This window comes from Thunnus albacares, chromosome 22, assembly GCF_914725855.1.
Source record: "Thunnus albacares chromosome 22, fThuAlb1.1, whole genome shotgun sequence".
NCBI lineage: Eukaryota > Metazoa > Chordata > Actinopteri > Scombriformes > Scombridae > Thunnus > Thunnus albacares.
In genome coordinates, this window is record NC_058127.1 from 15,209,164 (window position 1) to 15,235,291 (window position 26,128).

The following is a 26,128-nucleotide window of genomic DNA, read 5'->3' on the forward strand; positions in this document are numbered from 1 at the left end:
TTTTAATTAAAGGCATTTTAAACATTTTTGCGTGATTATATGCTTACCTTTAGCGTCTCTATGTCGAGAGTAGCCGACTGCTCCATGTTACAATCTCATTTGTCACAGTTACATATTTCCACAAAGTTCATTAAAAAAAAGAAAAAAAGGTAAACGCACGAAATTCAGCCCCGCTGCGCGAGACAGCTGCAAACAATCACGTCCAATGTTTCCGTCCAGTTATTATTATTATTTTAAAATATACTCTAACTATATATTCAGTATATTTTAAGACGCATTCTGGAGCTGCTGTTCAGACAGGCTACAGTCTAATTAAGAATCGCGGGATCACTTTTGGTTCAAGGAGCCCAGACGATTCGCTCTCCTTCAAAACTCAACCACCGTCAAGCCACACGGATTGAGGTGCGACGCTTCCGGTGTAGAGATTTTTAAAAAATGAAGTTCATTTGTACATTTGTTGAAGCATTGTAGATTCTTGAGGACAAATGCAAAGGAGAAAATAATGAGAATGTTGTACTTCCTTGTTTTTTTTCTCTCTTATTTTTTATACAGTGTATTTTATATTTTTGTTTATACTGTTGTTGTCATGGCAATGGCACTTTTTTAGGAACACTTGTGCAACCTGTGCACACCAATACATCATCTCTGCCATCAATTCTGATTTTATGAAGCTTATACATTTTCAGTTTTTGTTGATTTGTTGACATTGTCAGAAAGGTGAAGATTCTACTTTTTGTTAATTTTTGAGATCCTTCATTTTGCCCAGGTGGGGCAAAATATTAGGAACACTTTTAAATATAGTTCACTCCAGGGTATCACCACCACCCACACCTGGTACTAATACATAATCAGTGACATCATTGACAAGTTATAAACTTCATGATAGTAGAAATTATGGCAGAGCTGTTGTATTGGGTTGGCATCTTTCCTGGAGTTTTGTGCTTTCTTGTCTCGCAGGTGTTGACCTTCGGTTGTGGACTGCCTGCTGTCCCCTTGGTCCAGCTTGATGTTCACTGCTACTACTATTATTATTAGTCATATTTCTATTATTATTATTGTTGTTATTGTTATTATTGTTGTTGCTGTGCATCTCTGTGTGTCTCTCTCCCCTCTCCCTCGCCCTCTTTCTTTCTCTCTAAACCCAACCAATCAAGGCAGATGGCCACCCACCTAGAGCCCAGTTCTGCTTGAGGTTTCTTCCTGTTAAAGGGGAGTTTTTCATTGCTGCTGTCGCCAAGTGTTTGTTCATGGAAGAATGTTATATAAATAAAATTGACTTGACTTGATATTAGATTGCACAGGTGTTCCTAATAAAGCTCAGTGAATTGATATTGAAAGGGAGATGACCCCACACTAACCTTCACTGATTCTCAAGGAAAATTTAATACAATAAAGTGTCAGATACAGCCATATGTGTACATATTTCACACCTGGTGCTAATCAACAATCAGTGACATCATCAACAAGTTACTTGAGTTCATCACAATCTCTGAGCACTAGAAACATTTAAGAAAAACACAACATTTCATTACATGTACATGTTTTGACACTAAGAGACACACTATAAAGACTATACTTTTTGGAATATTTCCCTTAAATGTTCAGATGTCTCAATGACCCAGCTTAAAGAGGACAATCTAAAAGTAAGGGCTACATAGAAATGGTCATAGGCATGAATTTATTTCACCTCTAAGCTTGAATGATTTTGGAGCTTAGTGGCCAAATAAGCTTCGCAATTTCAGGGGACTGTGGCCTGGGGCAGAATCCACTGCTGGGACTCATTCCTTCCCTTCTCTGCACAGATTGTTCAGTTCTTCTGTACTGGAACTCTACAGGCCGTATGTTTGCTATGTGCTAATTTGATTAAACATAAATTAACTTAGAAGTATGCAGCATATAAGCACCAAACTACAATAGATTTGGAAAAAGGGCACTTCTTTAAGTCATGGCCTCATGATAAGGTAATAAAGCAAGACCCATGTCAATCCATGACCTATCATGTCAATTCAGTGCTTTAGTGCATGTTCCCAATCAAATTTTCCATCAAATTAGCACAAACAAATTGCCCACTTTGCCTCTGTATCTGACAAAGAGCCAATCTGGGCTTGAAATGTTGTGCTCTTTCTGAATGTAATGAAGAAGAATATTTTTAAGAGGCATTGCAAGTCTTTGAGAAACAGAAAGTATCTACAGTCTCTGAGTGGTCTGATTTAATGGCCACAGGTCAAGTATTATGAGACTTTTCATTCAGATTTATTGAATCAAACACAATAAATGAATAATACAAACATATAAACAACGTAAAAAATAAAACATATTCAAACCCGTATCTGCAGTGAATAGGAAGGGGAGCATGCGAATGGGACTTTTTGAGTTGATTTCCATATATTGGAAAGTATAGCCTACATTTTATTCAGAAAACAGGATATGTATCAATTTCCGGTTATATTATGGTAAACTACAGTTGACTTGATAGAAGTCAAATCCCACTTAACGGGCAGTGGGGTTCATACATTCAGCTGCTGCAGGAGACACAAGTTACCACCATTAACACATCTCTCACTCTCACTGACTTCTATTTCATTACATGACACTATACAGGTTCATTTGAAAATCATAAAAAGAAAATAATCGATTTTTTTAATACTTATAATTAATTAATATAATTAAAATAATATAATTATATATTAATATATAAAAATACTATAGTGAACTATATATATATATATATAAATATATATATATATATATATATTGGAAGTTTCTAGAGGAATATTAAATCCTTATGATATTCCTCCAATAAGCACATACATAAAATTGAACTGTTGGCATTCATAGGTAGTTGTTGCACCCTGCAGGAGACACTGTGATACTGCAATAACAAGAGTAAAAGTACATCATCATCATGTAAATTGTGGAAACACTGAATTCTTATGTATTTTAAAACATGAAGGAGTCGACACAATGAAAGAAGTCACAGGAAATAGATTCTTTTCTACAGACTACAACATAAACTGATGTAATCGTTTTTTCATGATTATGTGAAGGCTACTAATAGAATCATTTTTGTAGAAAATAACATAAACAGAATAATGATAATGACAGAACAATAGATTGAAAACAAAAAAACCAAACAAACAGGAAAAGTCTACTTTTTGTGGTTTGCAAAAACTATTAAAGTGATATATAGTATATAAGCTTATGAATTTTAAAGATATGCATCATGAAAAAAATATAAAACATGTTGCAGTATCATTAAAAATAAAGTAGAGGGCAGCAAAGTTTCAAGGCTGATATTTTCAGACAAACGCAATCAACCCTGAGCTCCAGCTCTGGTCCAGGATTAATAATCGATTGTGGATACAATAATTTATCGTTGCAAGGATGTCAGACGCTAACAAGCAGATCACGGCACAGAAAAGGTAGATAACATTTAATCAGCGTTACCACCTTTAAATTACGGATGATTTTATAACAATTTTAGCTGTCAGGAAAGAAAAACGTCGTTTCCTCTTTTAATAATCTTGCCAAATCACTGATGGCGACACCCTAATAGGCTATTGTGTTTGTCAGTCATTATTGAGACACTGACAGTGTAATAACTTAATTATGTGCATTATCTGTTATATTCTGCGTGGTTACAGCCCATCATTAAGTTGAATGTTTGATGTATTTTCTGTGTTCTTGCAGTGCTAAAATTGCAGCTGGAGCTGTTGTGTGCGTTGAGAGTGAAATAAGAGGAGATGTGACCATTGGTGAGAAATGAGGCATTTTATCCAGCTGCTGTATGCGCCAACAAAATGAGACACTGTACAAAATGTTAACCTTTTATTTTTATTTATTTTATTTTATTTTATTTTTACAGGGGCTAGAACAGTTGTCCACCCCAAAGCACGGATCATAGCAGAGGCAGGGCCTATTATCATAGGAGAAGGCAATCTGATAGAGGAGCAGGCGCTTATCATTAACAGGTAGAGTGTGTTTTACAACATAATGTCCCTATTTGATCATTACAGTTTCATCTCATCTCATCGACAGTGGTGAAAGAAGTATTCAGATCCTTTACTTAAGTAAAAGTACTGATATCACTATGTAAAAATACTCCATTACAAGTAACAGTCCTGCATGAAAAATCCTACTTAAGTAAAAGTACATAAGTATTATAGGCTTGATGTATTTAAAGGAATGCAGTAAAAGTATTGGTTTGGTCCCTCTTACTGATATATTATATATGACATCATTAGATTACTGAAGCATCAGTGTTAGAGCAGCATGTTGTAGCTGCTGGAGGTGGAGTTAGTTTCAACTACTTTATATACAGTTAGTTAGTTTAGTCCAGTGATTCCCAACCTAGGGGTCAGGCCCCTCCAAAGGGTCACCAGATAAATCTGAGAGGTCGTGAGATGATTAATAGGGAGGAAAGAAGAAAAAAGCAAAGTTCTGATACACATATCTGTCTCAGTTTTTGGACTTTTTCTCTAATCTTTGATTTTTTGTGAAATATTGGATCATTTGAACATTTACTGAAATGACACTATGTGAGAGGTTTAGAGGTAAAAATCACTATTTGGTGGAGCTGTTAACAACTGATGGACATCTGAAATGTGACCCCGACTACACACTACTTTTGTAAGACGTCAAAAGCCAAAAAGGTTGGAAACCACTGGTTTCATCTTTAACAATGTGTAGTGGAGTGGAAGTATAGAGTAACATAAAATGGAAACACTCAAGTTAATACCTCGAAACTGTACTTAACCACAATGCTTGAGTAAATGTACTTTGTTACTTTCCACTGCTTATTGATATGTTTTCTAGTTATCCAGAGAACATCATGCCAGACACAGAAGGAGTTGAGCCAAAAACAATGACTATTGGGACCAACAATGTGTTTGAAGTTGGATGTGGTATCCTTTATAGATACATGGAAGTCTGTGGTGACTATTAGTTGTTTGTAAATGCTAATTAATTGGTTGAAATCCTTAATCATTCTACCACAGTCTCTCAGGCTTTGAAAATTGGAGACAACAATGTGATTGAGTCCAAAGGTAAGCAGTGTAATTATTTCATGCACTCCTATGAGGAGTGTACGAAACTGATAAAATCTTCTATCACATCACATGTCTTATGTCATTTTATATCTTCATATTGATATATATCAAAACATAGCACTCTTTTTTGCGGGGGTAGGGCATTAAGAAACTGTTTATCGATAAAGCAAGCAGTCAGGAATGTTTGTTTTTAGCTAATACAGCAAATCTAAAACCTCACAAATCAAGGTATGCGATTATATTAATGCAAAAATCATGTAAATACACCCAGAGATATTCAATGATTAGATATTACAGTATACATGATAAAGCAAGGTAGATACATTTTTATTATCTCACAGTGTATATATCATCATGTCACCCAACCCTGATTCTTATACTCCTATAGTGTACTTTTTACAAAAATATATCTCTTTGCTCATATTGATTCCAAGCTGATCTTGGGAGAAACGTGATCCTGAGCAGCGGATGCATCATCGGCGCGTGCTGCCAGGTCAACACGTGCGAGGTCGTGCCCGAGAACACAGTTGTGTACGGTTCAAACTGCATCCGCCGTGTGCAGAGCGAAAAGCCACAGGTCAGTCTCCACCGATGCTTGTCGATGCCCGCCAGACACACAGGTTTTGCCGACTTGTTTGCAGATATGTGTCTAACCGATGATGGGTTTTGTCTTATAGCCTCAGACTCTGCAGCTCGACTTCCTTATGAAGATTCTGCCCAACTACCACCACATGAAGAAGACGGCGAAGGGAAGCGGCACGCCTGTGAGAAACTAACACAGATCTGGATCCAGAGGAGTAAAACCTCCTGCAGCCGAAAGCATCTGCACACACATCTGAAGCTCGTACATTTCCCTCAACTTGCACTTGTGGCCACTCTAGTGTAGTTCCCTAATGCCTAATAGATTACCTCTATCACTGAAAATGACCATCAGACACACTACATTTCTTCCTGCATATGAGGCATGACATCATTCTTCAACATATGTGACTATTCCTGGTACTATTTGCACTTTTGCTTTCATTTCAACACTATTTATGATATATCTAGATTTATAATAGACTGCACTATAAAGAGATAATATAAAGACAGAAGATAAAGATTCCAATAAAAAATGCTTTTAAGCTTGTTGTCTTGTAATTTTCTGACCACAAGGAGGAACTATTGAGCAACTGTTTGAACAGCCTGGCTGCTCTGAAGGCTTTGTCATCAGGTGATTTAAAAAATATCCAATTAAAATAGTATTTATTAATAATACAGCTATAAATATCTATATTATCATGTTTTTGTACTTGAAATATGCAGAAAATCAAGGTCATGTTTTAAAATAGTCCGTACATGCACTATAGTGCTGTATGACTGTGACTATAAGCTGATTTAACATTCAAAAAGTGCAATTATTGAGCAAAAGTCATGCCTAAACAAAAGCTATGGGCGTGGTAGTCCCCATCTTGGATTCGGTGGGTTGCCAGTCCTGCGCCCTCCCACCAGGGGTTGCCAAATTGGTGCCATGGGTTCAGTGGGAATTCCACACAGAGTGTGGTGTATTGTAATTGACATGGGTGTGGTTGCAACTTGCATTTCTACTGCAGGATGGGTCTGAATAATGCCCAGTGCCCCCTCACCTCCCCCCTCCCCTCTTCTCCTCGTGTCTGTTTCACTGAGCCCCTTGGGTGGTGCTCCCATCTGCGCCACAGCCTTACAGATCTGGGTGTGGATGTAAGTGTGTGTGTGTGTGTGTGTGTGTGTGTGTGTGTGGTGGAGGATCGATAACGTATCACCGCCTGACACACCTGACATAAAAAAAAAAGTTCAAATGACACATTTCACAGTTGTCTCCTTGCTGTAAAACAAGCTCAAGGCCGCTGCTCCTGCTCGTCAAGAGTTTAAGGGTTTGTGTCGTGCTCGGTGGGCATGGCGCTCGCTGCACAGTGCAGCAGCTCCCTGTTGGAGGCCCACAGCTGGTGTCACACACTGCCAATACTCATTTGAACATGTCACGGTGGAGTCCCACGAGGAGTCCACATCAACCAGGGGCTAATTATTTCAGCAGTGGAGTGCAGCCGGGGCCACGTCTAGGCTCCTTTCCGTTCTCACTTCTTTCTTTTTTTTTTTTTCCGCTACCATCTATTTTATTTTGGGGTGTTGCCAAAGCGTCAGTTTACTTTAATATGACAAGGAAGACAGATGCTGGGCACAGAGTGACAAGGACCTCATGGGGGGCAAGTGTGGCCTTTTAATCTGTGGAGGGTTTTTATAGAGGCAAAATGGCTATGATGATAGCAACGCATGGCAGGAATTTGAGAGGAAGTTCAAATGTTGTTCTATATTTGGAAGCGGTTATTTATACCTCTCCCTTACTGTACTGTTGTGAAACTGAATTATCCAGCTTCCACTAGATTGTTAAAGCAGACTTTTGTGAGAATACGGTGGTATTTGCTTTTCTTTTCATATGATTATCTCAAGTCAATACTCCACCTTCACTACAATATGCAGCATTCTTTGAAAAGTCAATAATATCTTATCATAAACAAAGACAAATGCATGAGATTTTACTTTGTAATGCAGCACTGGCTGCTGAGGAGGTTGCTGTACTCACATTTCTTTTATATAACTATGACATTTCACTAGAAAAACTAAAAAAAATACATCACTTCTTGTTCTTTGATGCACTGTAATGGTCTTGTGTTTACAGCAGCACATGCAGTTCAAGTCTTGGTGAAGTCGAGTCCAGTCAGTCATGTTCAAACAGGCCACCAGTTGGTTTGGTAGGATAAAGGCTTTCTGACAGCTGACCTTTGCATCCAGCTCCACTCCACCTTTGAAAAGTGAAATGTGACCTATAGGCCACAGTGATTTCCATTGCATTCCCACAGAAATAATTAGTTTCATCGCAACCGGGAACCAAACCCGCTGGCTGTCATGCCTTTTTAGCCATGCTAGTGGCGTGGCAGTACAGATGGCGGTGTCGATCGTTCAGACTGTCCACGACTTTGGTCCAGATTGAAATGTCTCAGCAGCTACTAGATGGATTGCCAGTTTTGTTCAGAAAATTATGACCCCCCAGATGATTTGTCCTGATGAATGTTTACTCTAGCGCCACCATGAGGTCGATAGCTGTGGCTTTGTGGTTTCTAAACATCAGCATGTTAGCATGTTAGCATTGTTATTGTGGGAATGTTAACATGCTGACGTTAGCTTTCACTGTGCAGAGCCACTACTATTGCTGACAGTTTTTTTGCAGAGCATTCTACCTTTCTATTGTATGAGTGTATGTGGTAATTGTAATAAAGTCATAGGCATTTTAGCGATAAATGCCATTAAAATATATATAAATAGATGGCATAATATGTGCATGTACAGCATTACCCAACATAAAATGACAACTTCACAAACACAAAAAAATTATAAGACGATTACAATATGTGACAAAAGGAGAAAAGTCATATTAAAAATAACAATGTATTTTGACTCTTAATTGTAGTGAAATTTCATCACATTGTTTCAGCAGCACACAAAGCTATCTGCAGACACAGTAAATGAACATTTGTTTTACACACACACACATTGTTCAGTTAAGATTAAAGACAGCAGGAAAGAAAAAGGACCTCAGGACCTAGTTTTAGTTTAACCTTTTATTGGTTCCACTGCACAACAAAGAAAAGATATGAGTTTATGTACTTCCCTTTGACCTATTTAAAGACATTTTAGAACCACTCAACAGCATTCAAAGGTAACAGTGTAGTCCATTACGTCTACTTGTGTCAACATTTGGGAATTCAAGCCTAGGAGACATACTTAGCGTGGTCTCTGCGCTCTACTCAACCCTTCCTCTGCCCACTGAACCATGAAAGCTTATAGTACAGTATAATGACACAGACCTGTTCCTCTTTCTCGTGTTTCTGGACATTCCCATATATTAGAAGACAGGAAGATGGTTTGATGAGAAAAGCTTGTTTTTGTTCAGAGCAGGTTTCAGTCTCATGGCTTGTCAAGTTTAACACACAGTGGTGCTCAACAACCCCTACCGTGCCCTTGAGGAAAAACTCAAGTTCTACCTCACTACTCAGTAATGTAACACACTTAATCACAAGAGCTCTCACATTCTCTTTGTCAGAGCCAGTCCAGCGCAGGAAGTGTGATGACGAACAACAACAACTCATGATAATGCAGATTTTACTCAAACCCATATTTCATATTTTTCTCCATATTTTTCTACAGACATCTGCCAACATCTGTCATTAAGAATTACAAACTTGTCTAGGTCTAGTTTGCATGTTACTCATCATTCTGCAATGTGTGCTGAAAGACTTGCTAACTTTTTGGACTTTGTGAAATATTAAAGAGGCATTTAAAATATTTTACACATGAAGTTCAGTTTACTAGTCGTGAGGAGTACTTCTTAACCTGTGCTGTGACTCTGAAGGGGTCTTACTATCATCTGAGAAAGTTACCATGATGATGTCATCGGGGTTATTGCAGATTAGGTTTGAGGCTCATAGCAACAAATTTAGGATGTTGAGTTTGAAAGAAGTGGGCATTTACCAGGCAGGGAAGGTATAACAAAAGAGATTATTGCATTATGGGAAATATAAGATTTAATGTTATTGGCCTATACAGGGACTAAAAGTCAGGAGCAGAGATCTCCTGACTTTTAGTCTGTTGCTTTGATTTTGACCTTCTTTTTTTTTTGAGTGTCCTTTAAACCTGACCTGATATCAACTGCAGTTCCAGCTAACAAAGATGTCCCAAACAAGAAGACTTACAGTAGGGTTGTAAGGCAAGATGTTTGTGTTTAGTACTATTTAGCGAATGTTATCAAGCTAACATGCTCAACTAAGATGGTGAACGTAATAAACATAACATACCTGCTAAATATCCACTCATTAGCACTGTTGTGAGCATGTCAGCATGCTGACATTAGCATTTAGTTCAAGAACTGTGAGTACAACCTCACAGTTACAAGAGTGACTTCAATCTCTTCTTGTTTTATAATGTTGAAGAATTTATTGGCACCTAAAGGCAGGAAACTCTGCCAACTGCACAGACACCACTTGAAATCATGGGAAGGAAGAAAAACAGCAACTATTAAAAACAAACTTCAAAAAGTAATCCATTTAACGTGATCGTTATGTCACACAGGGGTTGAATAAACAGAGCGTTAGTTGCGAGGAAGCCACTGAAAAAGACTGAGCAAACTAAAACAAAGCACCAGGCCTCTCATGGCCAATTAGATTGGGTCAATCTGACCACAAATTGCTCATTAGTGATCTTACAGAAAGATCAAAGGGCACTAAGCATAGGGGAGGAAAGCTACGTATCAGTAAGTCAAAGGAATGGAATGGCCTGGCTTTCAGCCCAATGAGAGCCACTTACCCGACATCATTCAAAAGGGTGAAGTCTGTTGCTCTGCCAAACCCAGAGCTGCTGTCCGGCCTGCTTGTTTTTTTTTACAGATGACCTCTAGATACATTGCAACATTGTTCTCCCCTCTCTTTTTTGCGGGGGCTGTTTTGGAGGAAGTTAATAACCGTAAAGCACAGTGATGAGGAGTTTGCTTTGCTTCTGAGTTGCAGGAATGCAAAGAAAGAGTGTAAATGGAAAAAGAAATGACGCAACAAATCTTTGAGACACCTGACTGCCGACTGAGTGGACTGCTAGATCCACAGGGGTCCCCCCTCAGGGACCCCACTACTGGTCAATACATCGGCATTGTGTCATGATAGATTCTTGTTTTGGTGCTCATATCAAGCTGGCCTTTTAGCTATGAGTCAGTGATCCAGAAGACAATATTGGATAATCTGATTTATGTCTCAATCTTCAATCCTGCCTTTGTTTCTGCAGAGGTTCTTGGAATATAATTGAGATAGTTATCTGTGAAAAAAGATGTCTTGTTCTCAAAGCAATAGTTAGTAATTTTGGTAATACGCTTTCTTGCTGAGAGTTAGATGAGATCATTACCACTCTCATGTCTGTATGGTAAGTATGAGGCTATAAAGCCAGCAGTTGGTTATCTTAGCTTAGCATAAAGTCTGGAAACAGGGAGCTGGCTCTGTCCAAAGGCAACAAAAACCAGCCCTCCAGCACCTCTAAATTAATTAATTTATTAAATCTGTACAAAAACCGAAGTGTCAAAATGTCTGCATGGTGTTCAGTACATGTACGATCAAACCTTTAATTCCAAATCTTCAAACTGAACCGTCATAATGAATCACCACTGTCACTGACTGAATCAGTAACTTTTAGCAGCTGTGCTCCCCTTCATACACAGTACATCACTTTGTCATTAAAAGCTTATTAAAATACTGCAAAAGCCACAGAAAAAAACGTGATGTCATATCTCTGCTGCAAATGGTTGATTTCTGAACTATTGACCTGATAAACAGTGTTTGCATAGACCTAGTTTTGTACTATACTAAACGTAACAGACTGAACTTACTACTGAAATGAGGACATTTAGTATCAGTGTTATGGTGGCATGAAAGGTGATGCCTTCACTTACAATGATGAAGTTATTGCTTAGAAAAAGAGTGAATGATGAACTACATAGTCAGTGGCTACGAATCTTTGAACTGAACTTAACAAAAAAATTGAATTGGCAAGGTGATTTGTAATTTACACCTCTAAAAATGACACGTTGAGGTTTTACAGTGAGTTTTGTGCTTGACTATTTCTTTGCAACCTCACTCTGACTTTTTTTTACACTTTGTATGGATTAAGCAAACAAGATTTAAGATGTGTTAATTAGTGTGTGAGGTGATCATAGACTTTTTTTTTTTAAACCTTTGGACAAAGCCAGGCTAGCTGTTTCTCCCTGTTTCCAGTCTTTGTGCTACTGTAAGCTAAGCTAACTGGCTGCTGGTGGTAGCTTCATGTTTAGCATAGAGACATGAGAGCTTTGACTTCTCACCTGACTCTTAACAAGAATGAAAATATCAAACTATTCTTTTCTATTACGTGTGATTAACATGCATGCTCTCTTTTGTCTCCCTGTCAACTCGAGCTAAAGCTAGCTACAAGGCTTCTACCAGTGTTGCTGATAGTGTTGCATTTCCTTAAACTAGCGCTCTCTTTGATAACACAGAGATATCTTCATGTAAGGCTGGACCATGTCAAAGCTTGCTGACATGTTACCCAGGACACCGTGACCAGACTGTCTCCTAGCTGCTCCCCCCTCCCCACCCTCTGTGCGTGTATGTGTGTGTGTGTGTGTTTTGTGGGGGACCACCCTCCCTCTCCGAGCATCAGACCACACAGCTCTGCCCTGAGACCTGTCAAACACAGCTGGGACATCTCCCCCTCTACCCGCAACTCCTATCCTCTCCTCCTCCTTCCTACCTCTCCTCCCCCTCCATGCTCCCCAGACTCCGGCAGGAAGCTTTGATACAGGGGTGTTGAGCAGCAAGGGGAGCATTTCCATTTTTATCTGCTTCGAAGACTCTGAGACCCTCCTCCCTCTCTCCTCATCCCCAACTGCTCCTCATCAACATAAAAGAATCTGCCATGTCCCTTCTTCATTGTGTATGCTTCAGATGCAGTGTAATTGATATAGACATGATCGGGGAGGGGAAAGAGCAGAAATCTCTAAGACCGATCCACAATGACTGTTTTTCCTTCTTTTGTTGCTTTTGAGGTGCAAGTTCAGCAAAAACGACTCGCTCTGTTTTCTGCACTGGCTGTCACAAAATGCGAGCTTCTGTCCTGTGCAATAAATGTCATGCAACATATAGTCAAAGTCCCCACTACCAAGCTACTGTCAGCTCTTGAACTTTTCATCGTGAAATACAAAGTGAGGCAGTTGCTCAAAATAAATGTTTTGAAACGAGGGAGCGTTCAAGGCTGCCTTGTCACCTGATCGCTGCTTTTAAGCTGTTTTGCACCCTGCGCTGCAGACAATAATAGGCGTGCCAGTAAACTTTTTAGTGTTTGCACATCTCCCCTGTTATTGAAACATCACTTCCTTAGCTCCAGGCTCTTTCCCCACTCAAAGGTCATAAATCAAATAGTCTTGACTGAGCTCAATGTGGATTTGTGCAACTTGTTATCATATTCCTATCTTGAGCAATGCGCAGGTGTTGTCTCTAGTACCTCTTTACATGCACAACATACCACTGCAAATCTGGAGACATGTAGGCTGTGATGTCTGAGGAGAACTATTTGCCTGAAACTACAAAACTACTCCAGGGTCTTGAAATAGTAAACCAAGAGTCACGTGAAATGTATTAAACAGTCAGGTTGATAAGTGTCCGTGTCTACTGCTCTGTGCATCTTTACAGATGATGAATTATGCTGAGTGCTACATTTCAAGACAGTAAGAAAGAGAAAATACTCCTGAGTGCGCATGCCTTGCTGGGTAACAAGACATCTTGTGATGCCAGATTTATGATGGAAACTGATTTACTATAATGCAGCTTGGTTAAAGATTAAACAGTTGTCAGGTTACAATACAGAAAAAATGAGTGACTCGTCATATATGTGCATGTAAGTGACATATTACTTTCCATAACATAGCTATGTCTGGATTATTCCTATGAAACCAACCAGTATATTACAAACAATACAATGATTAAAGACAAGAACATTCATTTGTATGGGAAGGAGGTTCACCATTAAATTTCAAAACCTTCTCTAATATGTTATCGGTCCTGCATGTCATGTTAATCAGGGTATCAATAATTTTATACTTTCTATAATTTGAGTCATTTATCAGCCACATCATACCAGGCTTAGCTCAGACTAATAATTTATAAGAGACAGTGTAATAATCTAACAATTGATTTTATATACATGTATTTTGCAGGCATACCATGTAGAAAAATATGAATCCCAAAGAGAAAAGACACTTTGTGCCAGCGTTAGTTACTAGCTACTTTCCGTTGTCAGTCCAAAAAATACAAAACACTACAAAATTAAAAATAAATAAATTTAAAAAAATGTAGATGCTAGTCTGTCTTAGTGTAAACAGCAAAAGTGTAAAAGATCAATGCAGCAACAAAGGGTAAAAAATTATTAAATAGGTATTTAAGACAGATCAATATGAACTAACAGCTGACTCCAGGCGATAGATACCACTGAGGACATGATAAAGTCTTCTGTATTTTTTCAGGGAATTTGATTAGTTTTAGCAATCTGGAGGAAGTTGGAGAGTTAAAGAATATGTTTATAATCGGTATATGCTATATTTCTATATCTAAAGCTGCTCTAACCAAGATTTGTATATTAGCAATCAATCAAATAACTACATTTAATGAGAAAAGGGTCGCTAGTGACAAAGCCACATAAAATTATCATCCAACTCTGCAGTTCCTTTCAGCTCTATGGAGCATTTTAGTGTCTTTCAGCTTATTGTTTTGGTTTTACGCCCCATAACTTTACTGTTTTGGTTCACTCTCACTGCTCTCATCAACATAATTTCCAGACAAAGTCTGCTTTTTCAGCAAAAAAAAAAAAAAAAAGCTCTGATAAACTCAAACAGCTGACAGATAAAGTCAGTGAATAGCCATATGAAGCTTTTAGTTAGCATTTGTCTTGAGAGTCGGTGGAGAGGAAAACAGAGCTAAAAGGAGAGTGAATACATGATTTATAATGATACATGATGATTTTTCAGGTGGACACAAACTCCAAAGGAATACCAATGTTGCTGCTAACACAGTCACTATATCAACGTTATAAGTTGATAACACCGGCATGTCAGGGTTGTGTTTGCAGCTTTTTGTTTTGATAACTTTTAAATCAACAAAATAAATAAAAGTTTTACCAAAAATAGAAAATTCTCCACCAGAATTTTATTCCTGGCAGTGCAGTGATGGCTTTGAAACAGCATTTTGAAACACACCCTGAAAAACATAATTGATAATAAAACGGTTTTATAAAACATATTAAATATCCAAATAAATCTTTAGAAATGGGGAAGTCTTGACTGCATATTTTTAAGTACATGTATGAATATTAAAGCAGCCACATAATAACACAGGTGGCAAAAACATACCCATATAAGCCACTACATTCACAGAATGCTTCAGGAGTGTTGCAGTGACTAAAATAACACTCAGCTGGTCTAAAAGGTAGGAGTGATTGGCGCAGATTTTCCACTGCCGCTCTCCAGCACTTGATAAAACTTGATAAAGCCCAGCACACGGTGCATCCCACCCTCTACCCCACCCTAAACTCCCCCCCCTCCACCCTCCCCCCTGCTGCTCCCTCCATCCCTCCCTTCCTCCCTCACAAGGGGATGGGGAGAGAAGTTTGCCTGCGGCGCAGTCCACTGAACATTTACTGTATTTCATTTTGGGGAACAGCAACAAGAGCCTCCGGAGAAGCTTTCCAGGGAATGCTGAGGAATATCGGACTGCACAGAAACACCACTCACAGCTGACTTTTCTGGGTTTTTTTTTTAATATACCCTTGCTGAGATTGATGTCACCAAACTAGCGGGGAAGCTCGGGTCAGTAGGACAGCGGCCGCACGCGGACTGTTGTCTGTCGGACGGTGCTTTTCTTTTTCTTTAAAAAAAAAAAAAAAAATTGGGTCCCGGAGAAGAAGAACAGAGCGAAGCAGAAACAAAAGACACAAAGAAGGAAGAACAAGAAGAAGAAGACAGTCAAAGTGAAAGTGATAAAAGAGTCCGGCTCAGAATGAATAACAACAAAATCGAGAAAGAAAACGAGCAGAGTGAATTCACCAACCACGAAGAGGAGGTATGTATCCGCACGCGACGCGAGCACCTGGGCTCACTGCTGTTGTAGCGCGTGTGATTGTAATTGGTCGGTCCGTGACCCATAACGACATCTTAATAAAGCGATTCACACGGAACCGGCGGCGCTAATAGCGAGTTAACGCCCAAAGCCGACATAACACCCCTGGTGTCAAAAATATTCCTGTGATATCCGAATTGAGGTGTCTCTTGTAGTAACTCTGTTGCATTTTCTGTGTTTATAACCCAGTTTTTGCCATGTAAAAGTTGCTAGACCTGACATGTTATATGCACGTGTAGCATTTAATAGCCTGTGGGGGTTTTCCGAAGCACTATAAATCATCCTCTAACTAAATTTGGCACCTGTCATGTATTTTCTTTAGACATATTCTCTCTTCTCCAAATAATTCTTGTAATTTACCTGATGCTGAAGCCAACTTAACATCAGCCTCATAATTTTCTTTATTAGACACTTACTTCCTGAGTAGTTACCAAAAGTAAAGAACAAAGCAAGACCTACCAGTGGGATAAATAAAGTATCTATCTATCTATCTATCTATCTATCTATGAATTTCTAACAAGCAAATCCTGAATAAGTCTGAGGCAATGGCTATAGCCTACAGTCTATAATAATAGGAGGCTTACTGTACCATAAAGGCAGACTTCATACGACACTGGAAAGCAGTAGTAAAGGGAATTCACAGCCAGGGTGAATTAGTTTTCACTGAAGCTGAGGGAGCAATTGAAGTTCAAACAACTGCTGCTGCAACATGTAGGCAATATCTCTTTGTGGCCCGCTGCTTTACAGCCAAGCAAGATATGACTTATTACATCTTTACACTGCAGAATGATATTGTTTATCCAAAAAAGAAATTGTGAAGTAATCCATTTCAATATGTATGTCCTCTCCAATATGCTGGATAATTGCCCGGTTTCTTCCTCTTCCTCCTCCTCTGTAAACATTTCACAATCTTGACCCGCTTCCATAATATCTCCTCCTTGGTAAATAAGTTTGTAGTGGTGCTCTTTGCATGGGGTGATTTTCTTTGGCACGGAAGTATCTCTATGCAAACGACAGACTTGTTATTTCAGAGCTCCACATGTCTGCAGCCAAGTGATGTAAGAAAGGTATATCAAATTATATCTGATATTTCTCTTGGAGCAATTTGATTAAGGCTCGGTGTACTGTTCGTCACTTTGTAACCGAATAGCCAAACGTACCCAGCCTGATGTAATACCATATTTGGTCCACCGCTGAGGTTACTATGGATGCAGGGAGTTAGTGTATTTCTACACAGATGAAGTAAAGTGAGAGGAACTGACTTCTTGGAAGTCTAATAGAGAGTTTCACATTGACCAGCTCCACTCACTTTGTGACCTTGTGTACGCATGCTACAGTACTGCAGTAGTATTATTTCATGGTATATGTACCAGCACATGATTCTGAAGATGCAACTAATGATTATTGTCATTATTGATTAACTTTAATGTAAAAATATGGGGAAATAATGAAAAAATTGTGTTTTCAATTCCGACTAACAGTCCAAAACTTACAGATATTCAACTTTTTGCTCAATAAATGACATAAACAATTGAATGATTATTAAAGTAGTTGTGGATATCTTTCTGTCGATCAGCTAATCAAATAATCAACAAATTGTTTCAGCACTACTCTTAACATTTTTGTTCCTTTGTTGCTACTGGCTCCTTTTTCTTTTCCTCAGTGAAGACAAAACATTACAAGAAAATTGTTTTAAACGCTTTGTTTAAAGACAGGAAATGAATTGCGACTATATTAATAACCGATTAATCCTTCAAGTGATTTTTCAAGTAGAAATGGAAAACATTTTCTGTTTTATATGAAATCTTTGGCTCATGGATTGGTGGTTGGACAAAGAAAGCAATTTAAAGATGTCACCTTGGGCTCTGGGGAACTTGTGATAGGTGTGTTTTGCTATTTTCTGCTGTTCAATAAACAGAAAAAAAAAGAAAATATGTGACAGATTAGCTTACAGTGAATACAATCGTTAGTCATTTATTTTGATGAATACATCTTTAAACTAGCATTCCCTTTAAAGACATCTGAAATTCTGTCATGTGCACAAGCAGGAGGGCTAGACGAGCATTGTGTAAAAAGCAGACACACAGAGACTGAGAGAGTAATGGCCAGAGCAATCTAATGGTTGTAGAAATGTTTGGAAGCCATCCAGACTGGCAGGGACTTCAATTTACTTGTGAATTAACGTAAGGTTAGACAGCACAGCTTTATCTCTTTATGTAAGGGTGTGTGTTAGACGCAGGGCAGCAGCAGCAGGTTTTAGGGAGACTGTACCACACAGACACACATTCACACTCGCATATAAGAGCAGGCAGGTGTGCATATTCACACAAAAAAACGCAAAACTACAAGAATAATGTGACTTATTTCTGGTTGAGATGCCATGACTTGCACTTTTTTTTTGCACACAAGTCATGAACAGACTCTCCACACAAAGATGTAGTGTTTTATTTTCATACATTTCAAGGTTTACTGATGTTCAGTAGACTTATTAGACGTCTTATTTCCATATTTTCTGTTTTCCTCTTGTTCCCATCCATCCCTTGCATAGAAAACCTCCCCTATAGTCGAAGCCACTAACTATAAAATGCCAAACAGCTTTGTGCTTAACAGAACTAAAGTAACCATAAACTATGACCTTATGGGAGCCAAAGTTTAACAACCTTACTGGTATGACTCTCACATGCTGATCAACAGCGGCATCCCCCCCTCCCCCCCCCTGCACAGTGTAGTATGTGACTCAATGGATCACTGATTCGCACCAGTAAAGCTCCGTAGCAAGCTTGGCTTCTCATGCCCGCTTCATTGCTCAACCTCACACGCCATCATCAGTGTACACCAAAACTTGACGATGCTTAATGTTTATCTTGTGTGGACCAGTGCTCACCAAACATGGTCTTGTTGCAGACGAGGTATGTAGGTTTCAGCCCCGGCAGCATCTAATCTTGTGAGCTGGATTGATAAGCTTTATTATCAGGTGTTCTGGATGCTCTCACATACTGTGGCACTCAACGGCCACTGATGTAGTCTGGCTGACATGCCACCGTCTCTTACATGGCGAATGTCAAAGATATGTTTCAACAAGCTGCGGTTTCCAGACCTTGTAAGGACAAGAGACCTGAAGAATCTTGAGAGTGGATTTATTTTTCGTAAAACTCATTTACAGATGGGTTTAATAGAAGAATTGCATATGTTTTTACATGTTTTTTACACTCTGAACTATGGAGAGAGTTAAGTATATTCATTAAGACTGAGGTGAGGTGACAGATTCCAGGCATGTTAGTGTTATCATGATGGTAACATATCATGACAGAGTGCATGCGGTGAAGGGAGGAAGGAAACCGTGTTTACTAAAGGTTGTTCATCTCCTTTTAGTGCTGAAATGAATAGTGTTGACAATTCTGATTAATCCTATGAGTTATTTATGAAGCAGAAATGCCAAACATTTGCTGCTTCCAGCTTCTCAAACGTGAGGATTTGCTACTTTTCTCTGTTTTATATGATAGTAAATTGAAAATCTTAGGCTTAGATACTTGTGGTCTGACTAATTTAATCAACTAATCAGGGAAAATAGTGAGCAGATTAATTGCTAATGAAAATACTTGTTATTTTCAGCCCTAATTTTGATAATTGATTAATGATTTAAGTAATTTGTCAAGCAAAAGAGCAAAGCATTTGCTGATTCCAGCTTCTCAGATGTAAGAAGTTGCTGCTATTTGCTTTTTTCACTGTGAATTGAATATTTTTGGGTTTTCAATTTCAAAACAAGCCATTTGAAGATGTTCACTTATCTGTTCTAGGAAATTGTGAAGGCCATTTTATCTATTTTCTGACATTTCACAAACTAAACAACTGATTAATAAAAGTATTTTTGTTCTATTAATACATCCAGCAAAACAAATGAGTAATGGAAATAATCATTTGTTGCAGCAGTAGCTTTAATACATTTTTGGAAGGGGAATGATGAGAAATAGTGAAAAGGTGAAGCCGCAGTACAGGTTGTAGGTATATGGAATGCATCACAGCCGGTCAAGTCACCTGACTAAGCTTGACCTTTAACCTTCTTGCTGCCAATTTCCCTCTCTTTCTAAATCCTGTTTACTAGTCAAGACCTGCTCGGCCTCCTCAGCCTTGAAGGTCCACTGGCAAACAGCGCTTGATTTTTGACAAATGAGTGAACACAGAGCATCTATTCTTTTATAATTTCCTCTACAGGATGAAACTATGTTTTACTTGAACTCGTATTTGGCCCAATCATAGTCAAACTGTCTTTCCTGGAAGTAACAGTGTACCACAGCAGGCGTCTCAGCACTCGTAAGACATCTGTTGATTCTGGTTCCTAGTTGACCATAAATGCGTAAGTGGATCTTTACAAGCGCCCAAAGAGAAACAGAATATCACTCAAGCAGAGTTCAGCAAATGCGGCGCATCTCCCTGGGGTGTAATTGGATTGTGCTCGGCCTGCTTTGGGTATCTACCAGGTCTTCTTCAAATAGCAGGTCATGTGGCCAGCGTGACCTTTTCCATGAGGAGATGTAGGTGGGGAGCTACGCTGCTGGAGAAGCACGGTGAAGCGGAGGGAGGCCACGACGGTCTGTAGCGCGGTGGCGTTGGCATGTGTGTGGTCCTTACGTGTGCATGTGTCTATGAAAAGGGCACGCAGATATATTAACTCTCTGTGACATGAAACGTTATCAGAGGGGAGCTTAGAGGGTAAAGTGGCCATGATGGGCAAAAAAGGAGAAAACATAAAAAGGATCTCACGGTTTGTTGAAGACAGTATATGCAGAGATTTACTGTAGATTAAGACTCTCAGTAAAAAAAAACAAGATATACTATGAAATATACATTAATATACACAATAAAAGGCTCCTATACAGGCTCACATAGGCAGTAAAACCTCGTTCCATCTACCCGTCTGATAGGTTGGAGTTTATTTATAAAAACGCCGGGGGAATTGTCATCTTATCTTAGCCATTTGTCAGCTGTGCGACAAGAGGTATTTGAAAAGACAACAACAAGGCTTAGTGTCAGAAACGGCTGGCAAAGGAGTCTGCTAAACGGATGTGAAGAAGAAAAGAAAAAAGTGAACGATAAATAATATTTAGATATATATATATCTATTTATAGCGATATATAAGCTATTAAAACTGACGAGTGGGGAGAGAAGACTCCTGAATGGTGCTACTTTCCTTAAAAGGCCTGCGTTGTCAACTTTGAGTTTGCTTTGTAATAAATGATAGGCTACATGAGTGAAGGAAGTGGAGCTTTTGCCTAGACAGTGTCAGCCATCTTGTCTTGCTTTGTCATACTGTATTTATGTGCTTATTCTGTCACCTCCACTTAATATTGCTTACTCACAAGCTATAATTATCCACCTTACATTAACTCTTCTCTGTCTCTCTTTGCACACACTCCCTCACACTTCTTTCATGTTATGCACACTTTTTTTTTTCACTCAGTAATTCTCTAATTTCTTTTTTGACCCCCCCTTCCCTCCCCTCCATCCATCTGCCTCCTCCTCTGGTGCTCCCTCTCGCCACTTTTATCTCCCTTCCCCTCCATTTCCTTCCCTCCTTCCTTTCGTCTGTCCCACCCTGTTTCTTCTTTCTCTCTCTTTATCTTGTTCTCTCGCCGTTTCCTCCCTCTTTTCCCTCCCTCCCTCCACCCTGGTACTGTTTATAATTTGCCACTCTTCTTCTCCTCTTACCTACTCCCTCCTCCTCTCGTCCTGCTCGCTCTCGCACCCATTTAATCCCAGCTGACAAACTCCTTATCCCTTATCGGCCCATAAGTTGAAAGCATGACCCTGAGATCTGAACAGAAGGACCGTTTATGGTCATGGGAAGAGCCCTAAAGACAGGAGCGAGCCAGGCAGAACGGTAACAAGGAGAAACTTGTCTGTCCGACTATTCAACTGTGTGCCAACAGCCTTTTGGCCGGCCAGCGAACGTTAGATATCCAAGGTCACACCTCTCAAGCTTGGCTTGTAAAAGAAAAGTCTGTGGATAGGCATTGATGGAATACCCCTAAAATGCTCAAGCAGGGCTAATTTCTTATTATGTTGTCCATTGTAAGCTGTAATGTAATTACATGTAATGTTATACTTTTCCAGGAAATGTAGATTAGCTACTCAACAGAAAATGAAAGATCCCCTTTTGTAAGAATTCAGACTTTATTTCTAAGCACATAAAAATGCATTTACAGTAAAGGCATTAATGAAATTAGATTTTGTTAAATTCTTTTTATAGGCAGGATCAGATGTCCACTCAATCAATCACAACTGCTCTTGGATATCATTGGCTAAGCATTTTGAATACAGGAGCTATTTGTGCTCAAATACATTCAGTAATTACCTTTAAACTAAAAACATGATAGGTATTGCTAAAAATTGAATAGTTGACCAACAACAACAACAACAAAAAAAATCAGCAGCAATTTTGAGAATCGTTTAATTCTCAACAGAGGAGACTATTAATCGTCGTAAGTTGTGTTTCTTCTTTTTTGAAAATTTGTTTATCTATGTAAAGTGTCTTTGAGTGCCTTATCATTAATATTATTATTACATGCTCATAGCAGCTCTGTGAGACTAAATACTAAGATACTCACAATGCTAACATGCTGATGGCTAGCAAGTATGTTTACCATGATTGCCATCTTAGCTCAGCTAATTCATCCTCACAGAAACAGTGAATATCTGAACCAAAATTCATGGAAATATGTCCAGTAGTTGTTGAGACATTTCACTAAAATCCAAAAATAATTGATGGGTTAAGTGAAAATCATCATTAGTTGCAGCCCTAAATGAGGGATTTTAAAGTGCCCTCACCAACCAACAAGAACAGCTGTAGCATCACAGAACAGGAACAACAAGTTAGCAGCAGACTTAGACGTCTTTATGGTGACGCAGAGGATGACTGAGTATCTAATGTTGGTTTTTCCTCGCTTGTGCCGGATACTTTAACCTTCTGCCCACCCAACCTCAAAACCAAACAGTCTAAGGTGTCCACTTGGGCAAGCGGCAACAAAGGGAGCCCAAGAAAGGCCGACACAGACTTTGCCGATTAGTTCACGTTAATGAGCGCTTTGGAATGTTAAGTCCATTCATTGAGACTCATCAGATAAAGGGAAAGGAAGAAGAGAGCAAACTAGTATGAAGGATTTTGATGAACCTTAAGCTGACAGCCAAGGAGTCAAACTGATGTGTAACTGACAATCTGTGAATGGGTCACTCTTCCACACATGTCATCCAAATGACATCTGAAGGAGGCCAAAACTGGTTCATGAGAAAAAAAGAACACATATGTGGGATTAAGACAAGTATTCTTTTCCAGGTTGGATTTAAAACAAGGGAAACTATAATAGAGAAAGGAAGAAAAGAGTCTCGGAGCAAGAGAAGGAAAAACATGGTGAAATGGGCGCTTACTTGCTTTTCCTAGATCATTTGTTTAAATGTCTTTTAAAGGTTAACCTGTTGGAACATTTACAGACTCTTACTGGGCCGTAATTGTTGGTTGAAAGCACTTGTGGGAATAAGAGAGAGGAAAGAGAAAAACAAAGAAATTCTCCTTTCAAAGATAAGTCGTGATGTTAAGAGTGTGCTCAACCTCACAGTTAACCCCCAGACCTACGTAATAACCTGATAACGGCTTCACCTGTGACCCCCCGACCCCGAATGTGAAACTTGACCCGTTGAACCCTTGCGATTAACAGACAAACGGAGTCATCCATTTATGGTCGTTTGACACCTCACAGGCCTGCAGTCTCTCACTCTTCACATTCTCTGACACAGAAGATGAAGAAAGAAAAAAAAAAAAAAAAAAACTTGTGAGGATGATGGAGAGCGATGCCAACACAGAGCAGTGACAACTCAGACAGCAAAGGAGTGTGGGAGTCTGTCAGTAAGACTGTTTTTAATAACGCGGCGCTCAACTGATGCAAGAAAACTCAACTTGCCCCGAGCTCACACGGGCTTATGGGTAGACTTTGATTTTAGCTCGGTCACAGCGAAGACTTGTGTGTGTGTGTGGATTTGAAAACAACTCATGTGGGTGTGCAATGAAAGATTTCTTTTGTGCTTTTTTGATTTCATATGCAGGTAATCGCAGCATTGTTGCATGCACACACACACACACACCACAATGGGCTACTGTACCCTCTCTTTCATTGCTTCAAGGTTAGAGCTGTGTCCGGCCACATGTTGGCTTGAAGGACCTCTATCTATTAACTTGGCTGTCGAACACACACACACACACACAGGGAGGGAGAAAGAAACACAGTAATCATCTCACATCGCACCAAGGTCGTGTCCCTCATTTCAGCCGGAATGAACGGTCAAAAAAGCACTCAATTAAAGTCAGAGCAAATATCTGAGAAAGTCACACAGTGCGTCAGATTATAATGAGGCATTTCAGGCAATAGGTGTAACAAATTTTTATCTCAGTCTACAACGCAAGCTGAATAGAAATGACACATGAATAACTTGCTGGGTCGTTTAATTAGACAAATCAAGCCACTTTATGGCTGACAAATTCCAATCCTTGTTGAAGAACATCTTGTATACTGTATTGTAAGTTTTGAATGAATCAGTTGTGGTGTAAATTTTGGCTTTGTAAAATTAAGGCCTGACATTTTATTGGGGACGTGACTGTTTTGTGCAAGGTTGGTCTCTTGGTTTCAGGGCCTGAACCTTTTCCTGTTCATGACATTTCAGTAGTAAAGCAAGAAAAACATCAATCTGAACCTGTTTTTTTTTCTTCTTTTTTGCATCAAACGTGTTCGCTCAAAGCTAAATTCATTAGCCTTTGTGTAGTGAAAGCGGAGTTATTTTTTCTTTTGCTCCTGTATTCGCCTCATATCAAGGATATTTCATTTTATTACAATTTGGATCCTTTTTTTGTAGATTTTGTAGGATTCTATTGGTCATGATAAAATTGTCATCAGGGTAATTGCTAATGATTGCAATATTGCTAAAGAAGTTCAACAGAGCAAGATATGTTGCATTGTTCCCAGATCCCAACAATTACTTTGGTGAATACAGTGTTATAACAAACAATAGAAACAATTACCAAACCTACAAAAAGTAAAACCCAAGTACTTATAGTTCTAGTAGCACCAGTCATTACCATGCTAGCTACTGTTCCACTAGCTTCTGCAATTCAATCTCTCATTCAGCATTTCTTTCGATGGTCTTCCTGAAAAAATGAAATGTGTTCCTTGAGTTTACTTTCCATATTCCAAGATAGCTAAATATCCAAGACAACAGTTGCAATTACAGGTTGAAACCTTTGTGATTTTAACAAAGTTTAACAACAATTACTCTGTTAACATAAAAAAAACCCCACAGCTCTGATGAACATTTAAAAGCGCATCAGCATGTGTATTTACATTATCGTAATGTATCTTCCATATCTATGATATCCACCAGCTCTCTCTTCTAATTCAATTTCTTCAGTTTTTTACCTCTAATCTCTGTTGTCTAAAAAGGCCTACACCATTCACTTCTCTCTGTCCTGCTATTCCTTTAGCCACATCTAAACTCGCTGCTGCCACTTGACTCACCCATGGACTCACCTTTTCTAACAGGGTGGTGATATTTAACCTGTGATGGTCTTGGGCTCATGGGAAATTGTGTTTGTAAAAAAATGTACCATCCTTATAGATGTATATTTAAGCCATTGGCATTAGAGCAAATTAGGTTTTCTTACTAATAGAGCAGAACATACAAGTTTCGTCTCACTTCAGCTCTCCATAAACTGGAATTATCCTTCAAGATAGGGTTAAGAGTGTCGCTGTGAGTAGAGGCCCCTCACCCCCTCTTCTAGAACCTTAGAGAGGCACTGGAAACCCTGCAAGGTGCAATGATAGAGTATCAATAAGGTGATGACCTCATCCGGGGCTTGTGGAGTCAAGGATCTCTGATTAGAGGTACATTGATCCCTTGGGACTTGCTGCAGTAGTGGCATTAATAGGATCTGATGTTTTTGGCCCGGGGCTCCACACTCTGCTGTTCTCCGCCTCAGCGTTGCCAGGGAACTGTGGTGGTACGCCGGCTGTGAAGTACTCAGCTGGCTTGCGGTAGGTAGGGACTGCTGTTTTTGATCGAAGCCTGCCTGCATGTTGGTGTGTGAGCACGCCATAAATGGTCAATGATTCAAAGGCCCATACCAGGCCACTCAGCACTATGGAAATGTAAGTATGTGACTCACGAGGAACCAATAAAACAATGTCTCTAAAACCCAATAAAACAGTGGCAAAAGGTTTATCTTTGCTTTTTACGAAATGTGAGGATTCTGCTTAACCCCTGGTTCGACCTTAAGTTTAGTTTAC

At 39.2% G+C, this 26,128-nt stretch overlaps 3 protein-coding genes across 7 annotated transcripts in view; 2 read left to right on the forward strand and 1 right to left on the reverse strand.

The window, feature by feature from the left end:
- LOC122973571 (zeta-sarcoglycan-like) overlaps positions 1 to 402 on the reverse strand; it is a 41,486-nt gene extending 41,084 nt beyond the window's left edge. Inside the window, exon 1 of the mRNA XM_044341205.1 lies at positions 48 to 402. Coding sequence (XP_044197140.1) covers positions 48 to 86 — 39 coding nt within the window. The 5' untranslated portion in view covers positions 87 to 402. The remainder of the gene's footprint in view (positions 1 to 47) is intronic.
- A 2,909-nt stretch (positions 403 to 3,311) lies between these two features.
- LOC122973664 (dynactin subunit 6-like) lies at positions 3,312 to 6,172 on the forward strand. The gene is made up of 7 exons (XM_044341368.1): positions 3,312 to 3,422; positions 3,691 to 3,755; positions 3,866 to 3,971; positions 4,816 to 4,904; positions 4,998 to 5,045; positions 5,483 to 5,625; positions 5,726 to 6,172. The coding sequence occupies exons 1-7, from the start codon at positions 3,385 to 3,387 to the stop codon at positions 5,822 to 5,824; spliced, it is 588 nt and encodes a 195-aa protein (XP_044197303.1). The 5' UTR covers positions 3,312 to 3,384; the 3' UTR covers positions 5,825 to 6,172.
- Positions 6,173 to 15,218: 9,046 nt separating this feature from the next.
- LOC122973324 (RNA-binding protein with multiple splicing-like) overlaps positions 15,219 to 26,128 on the forward strand; it is a 44,970-nt gene continuing 34,060 nt past the window's right edge. For all 5 annotated transcript variants that reach the window (XM_044340740.1, XM_044340739.1, XM_044340741.1 and 2 more), the window contains exon 1: positions 15,219 to 15,745. In XM_044340740.1, coding sequence (XP_044196675.1) covers positions 15,683 to 15,745 — 63 coding nt within the window. In that variant the 5' untranslated portion in view covers positions 15,219 to 15,682. The remainder of the gene's footprint in view (positions 15,746 to 26,128) is intronic.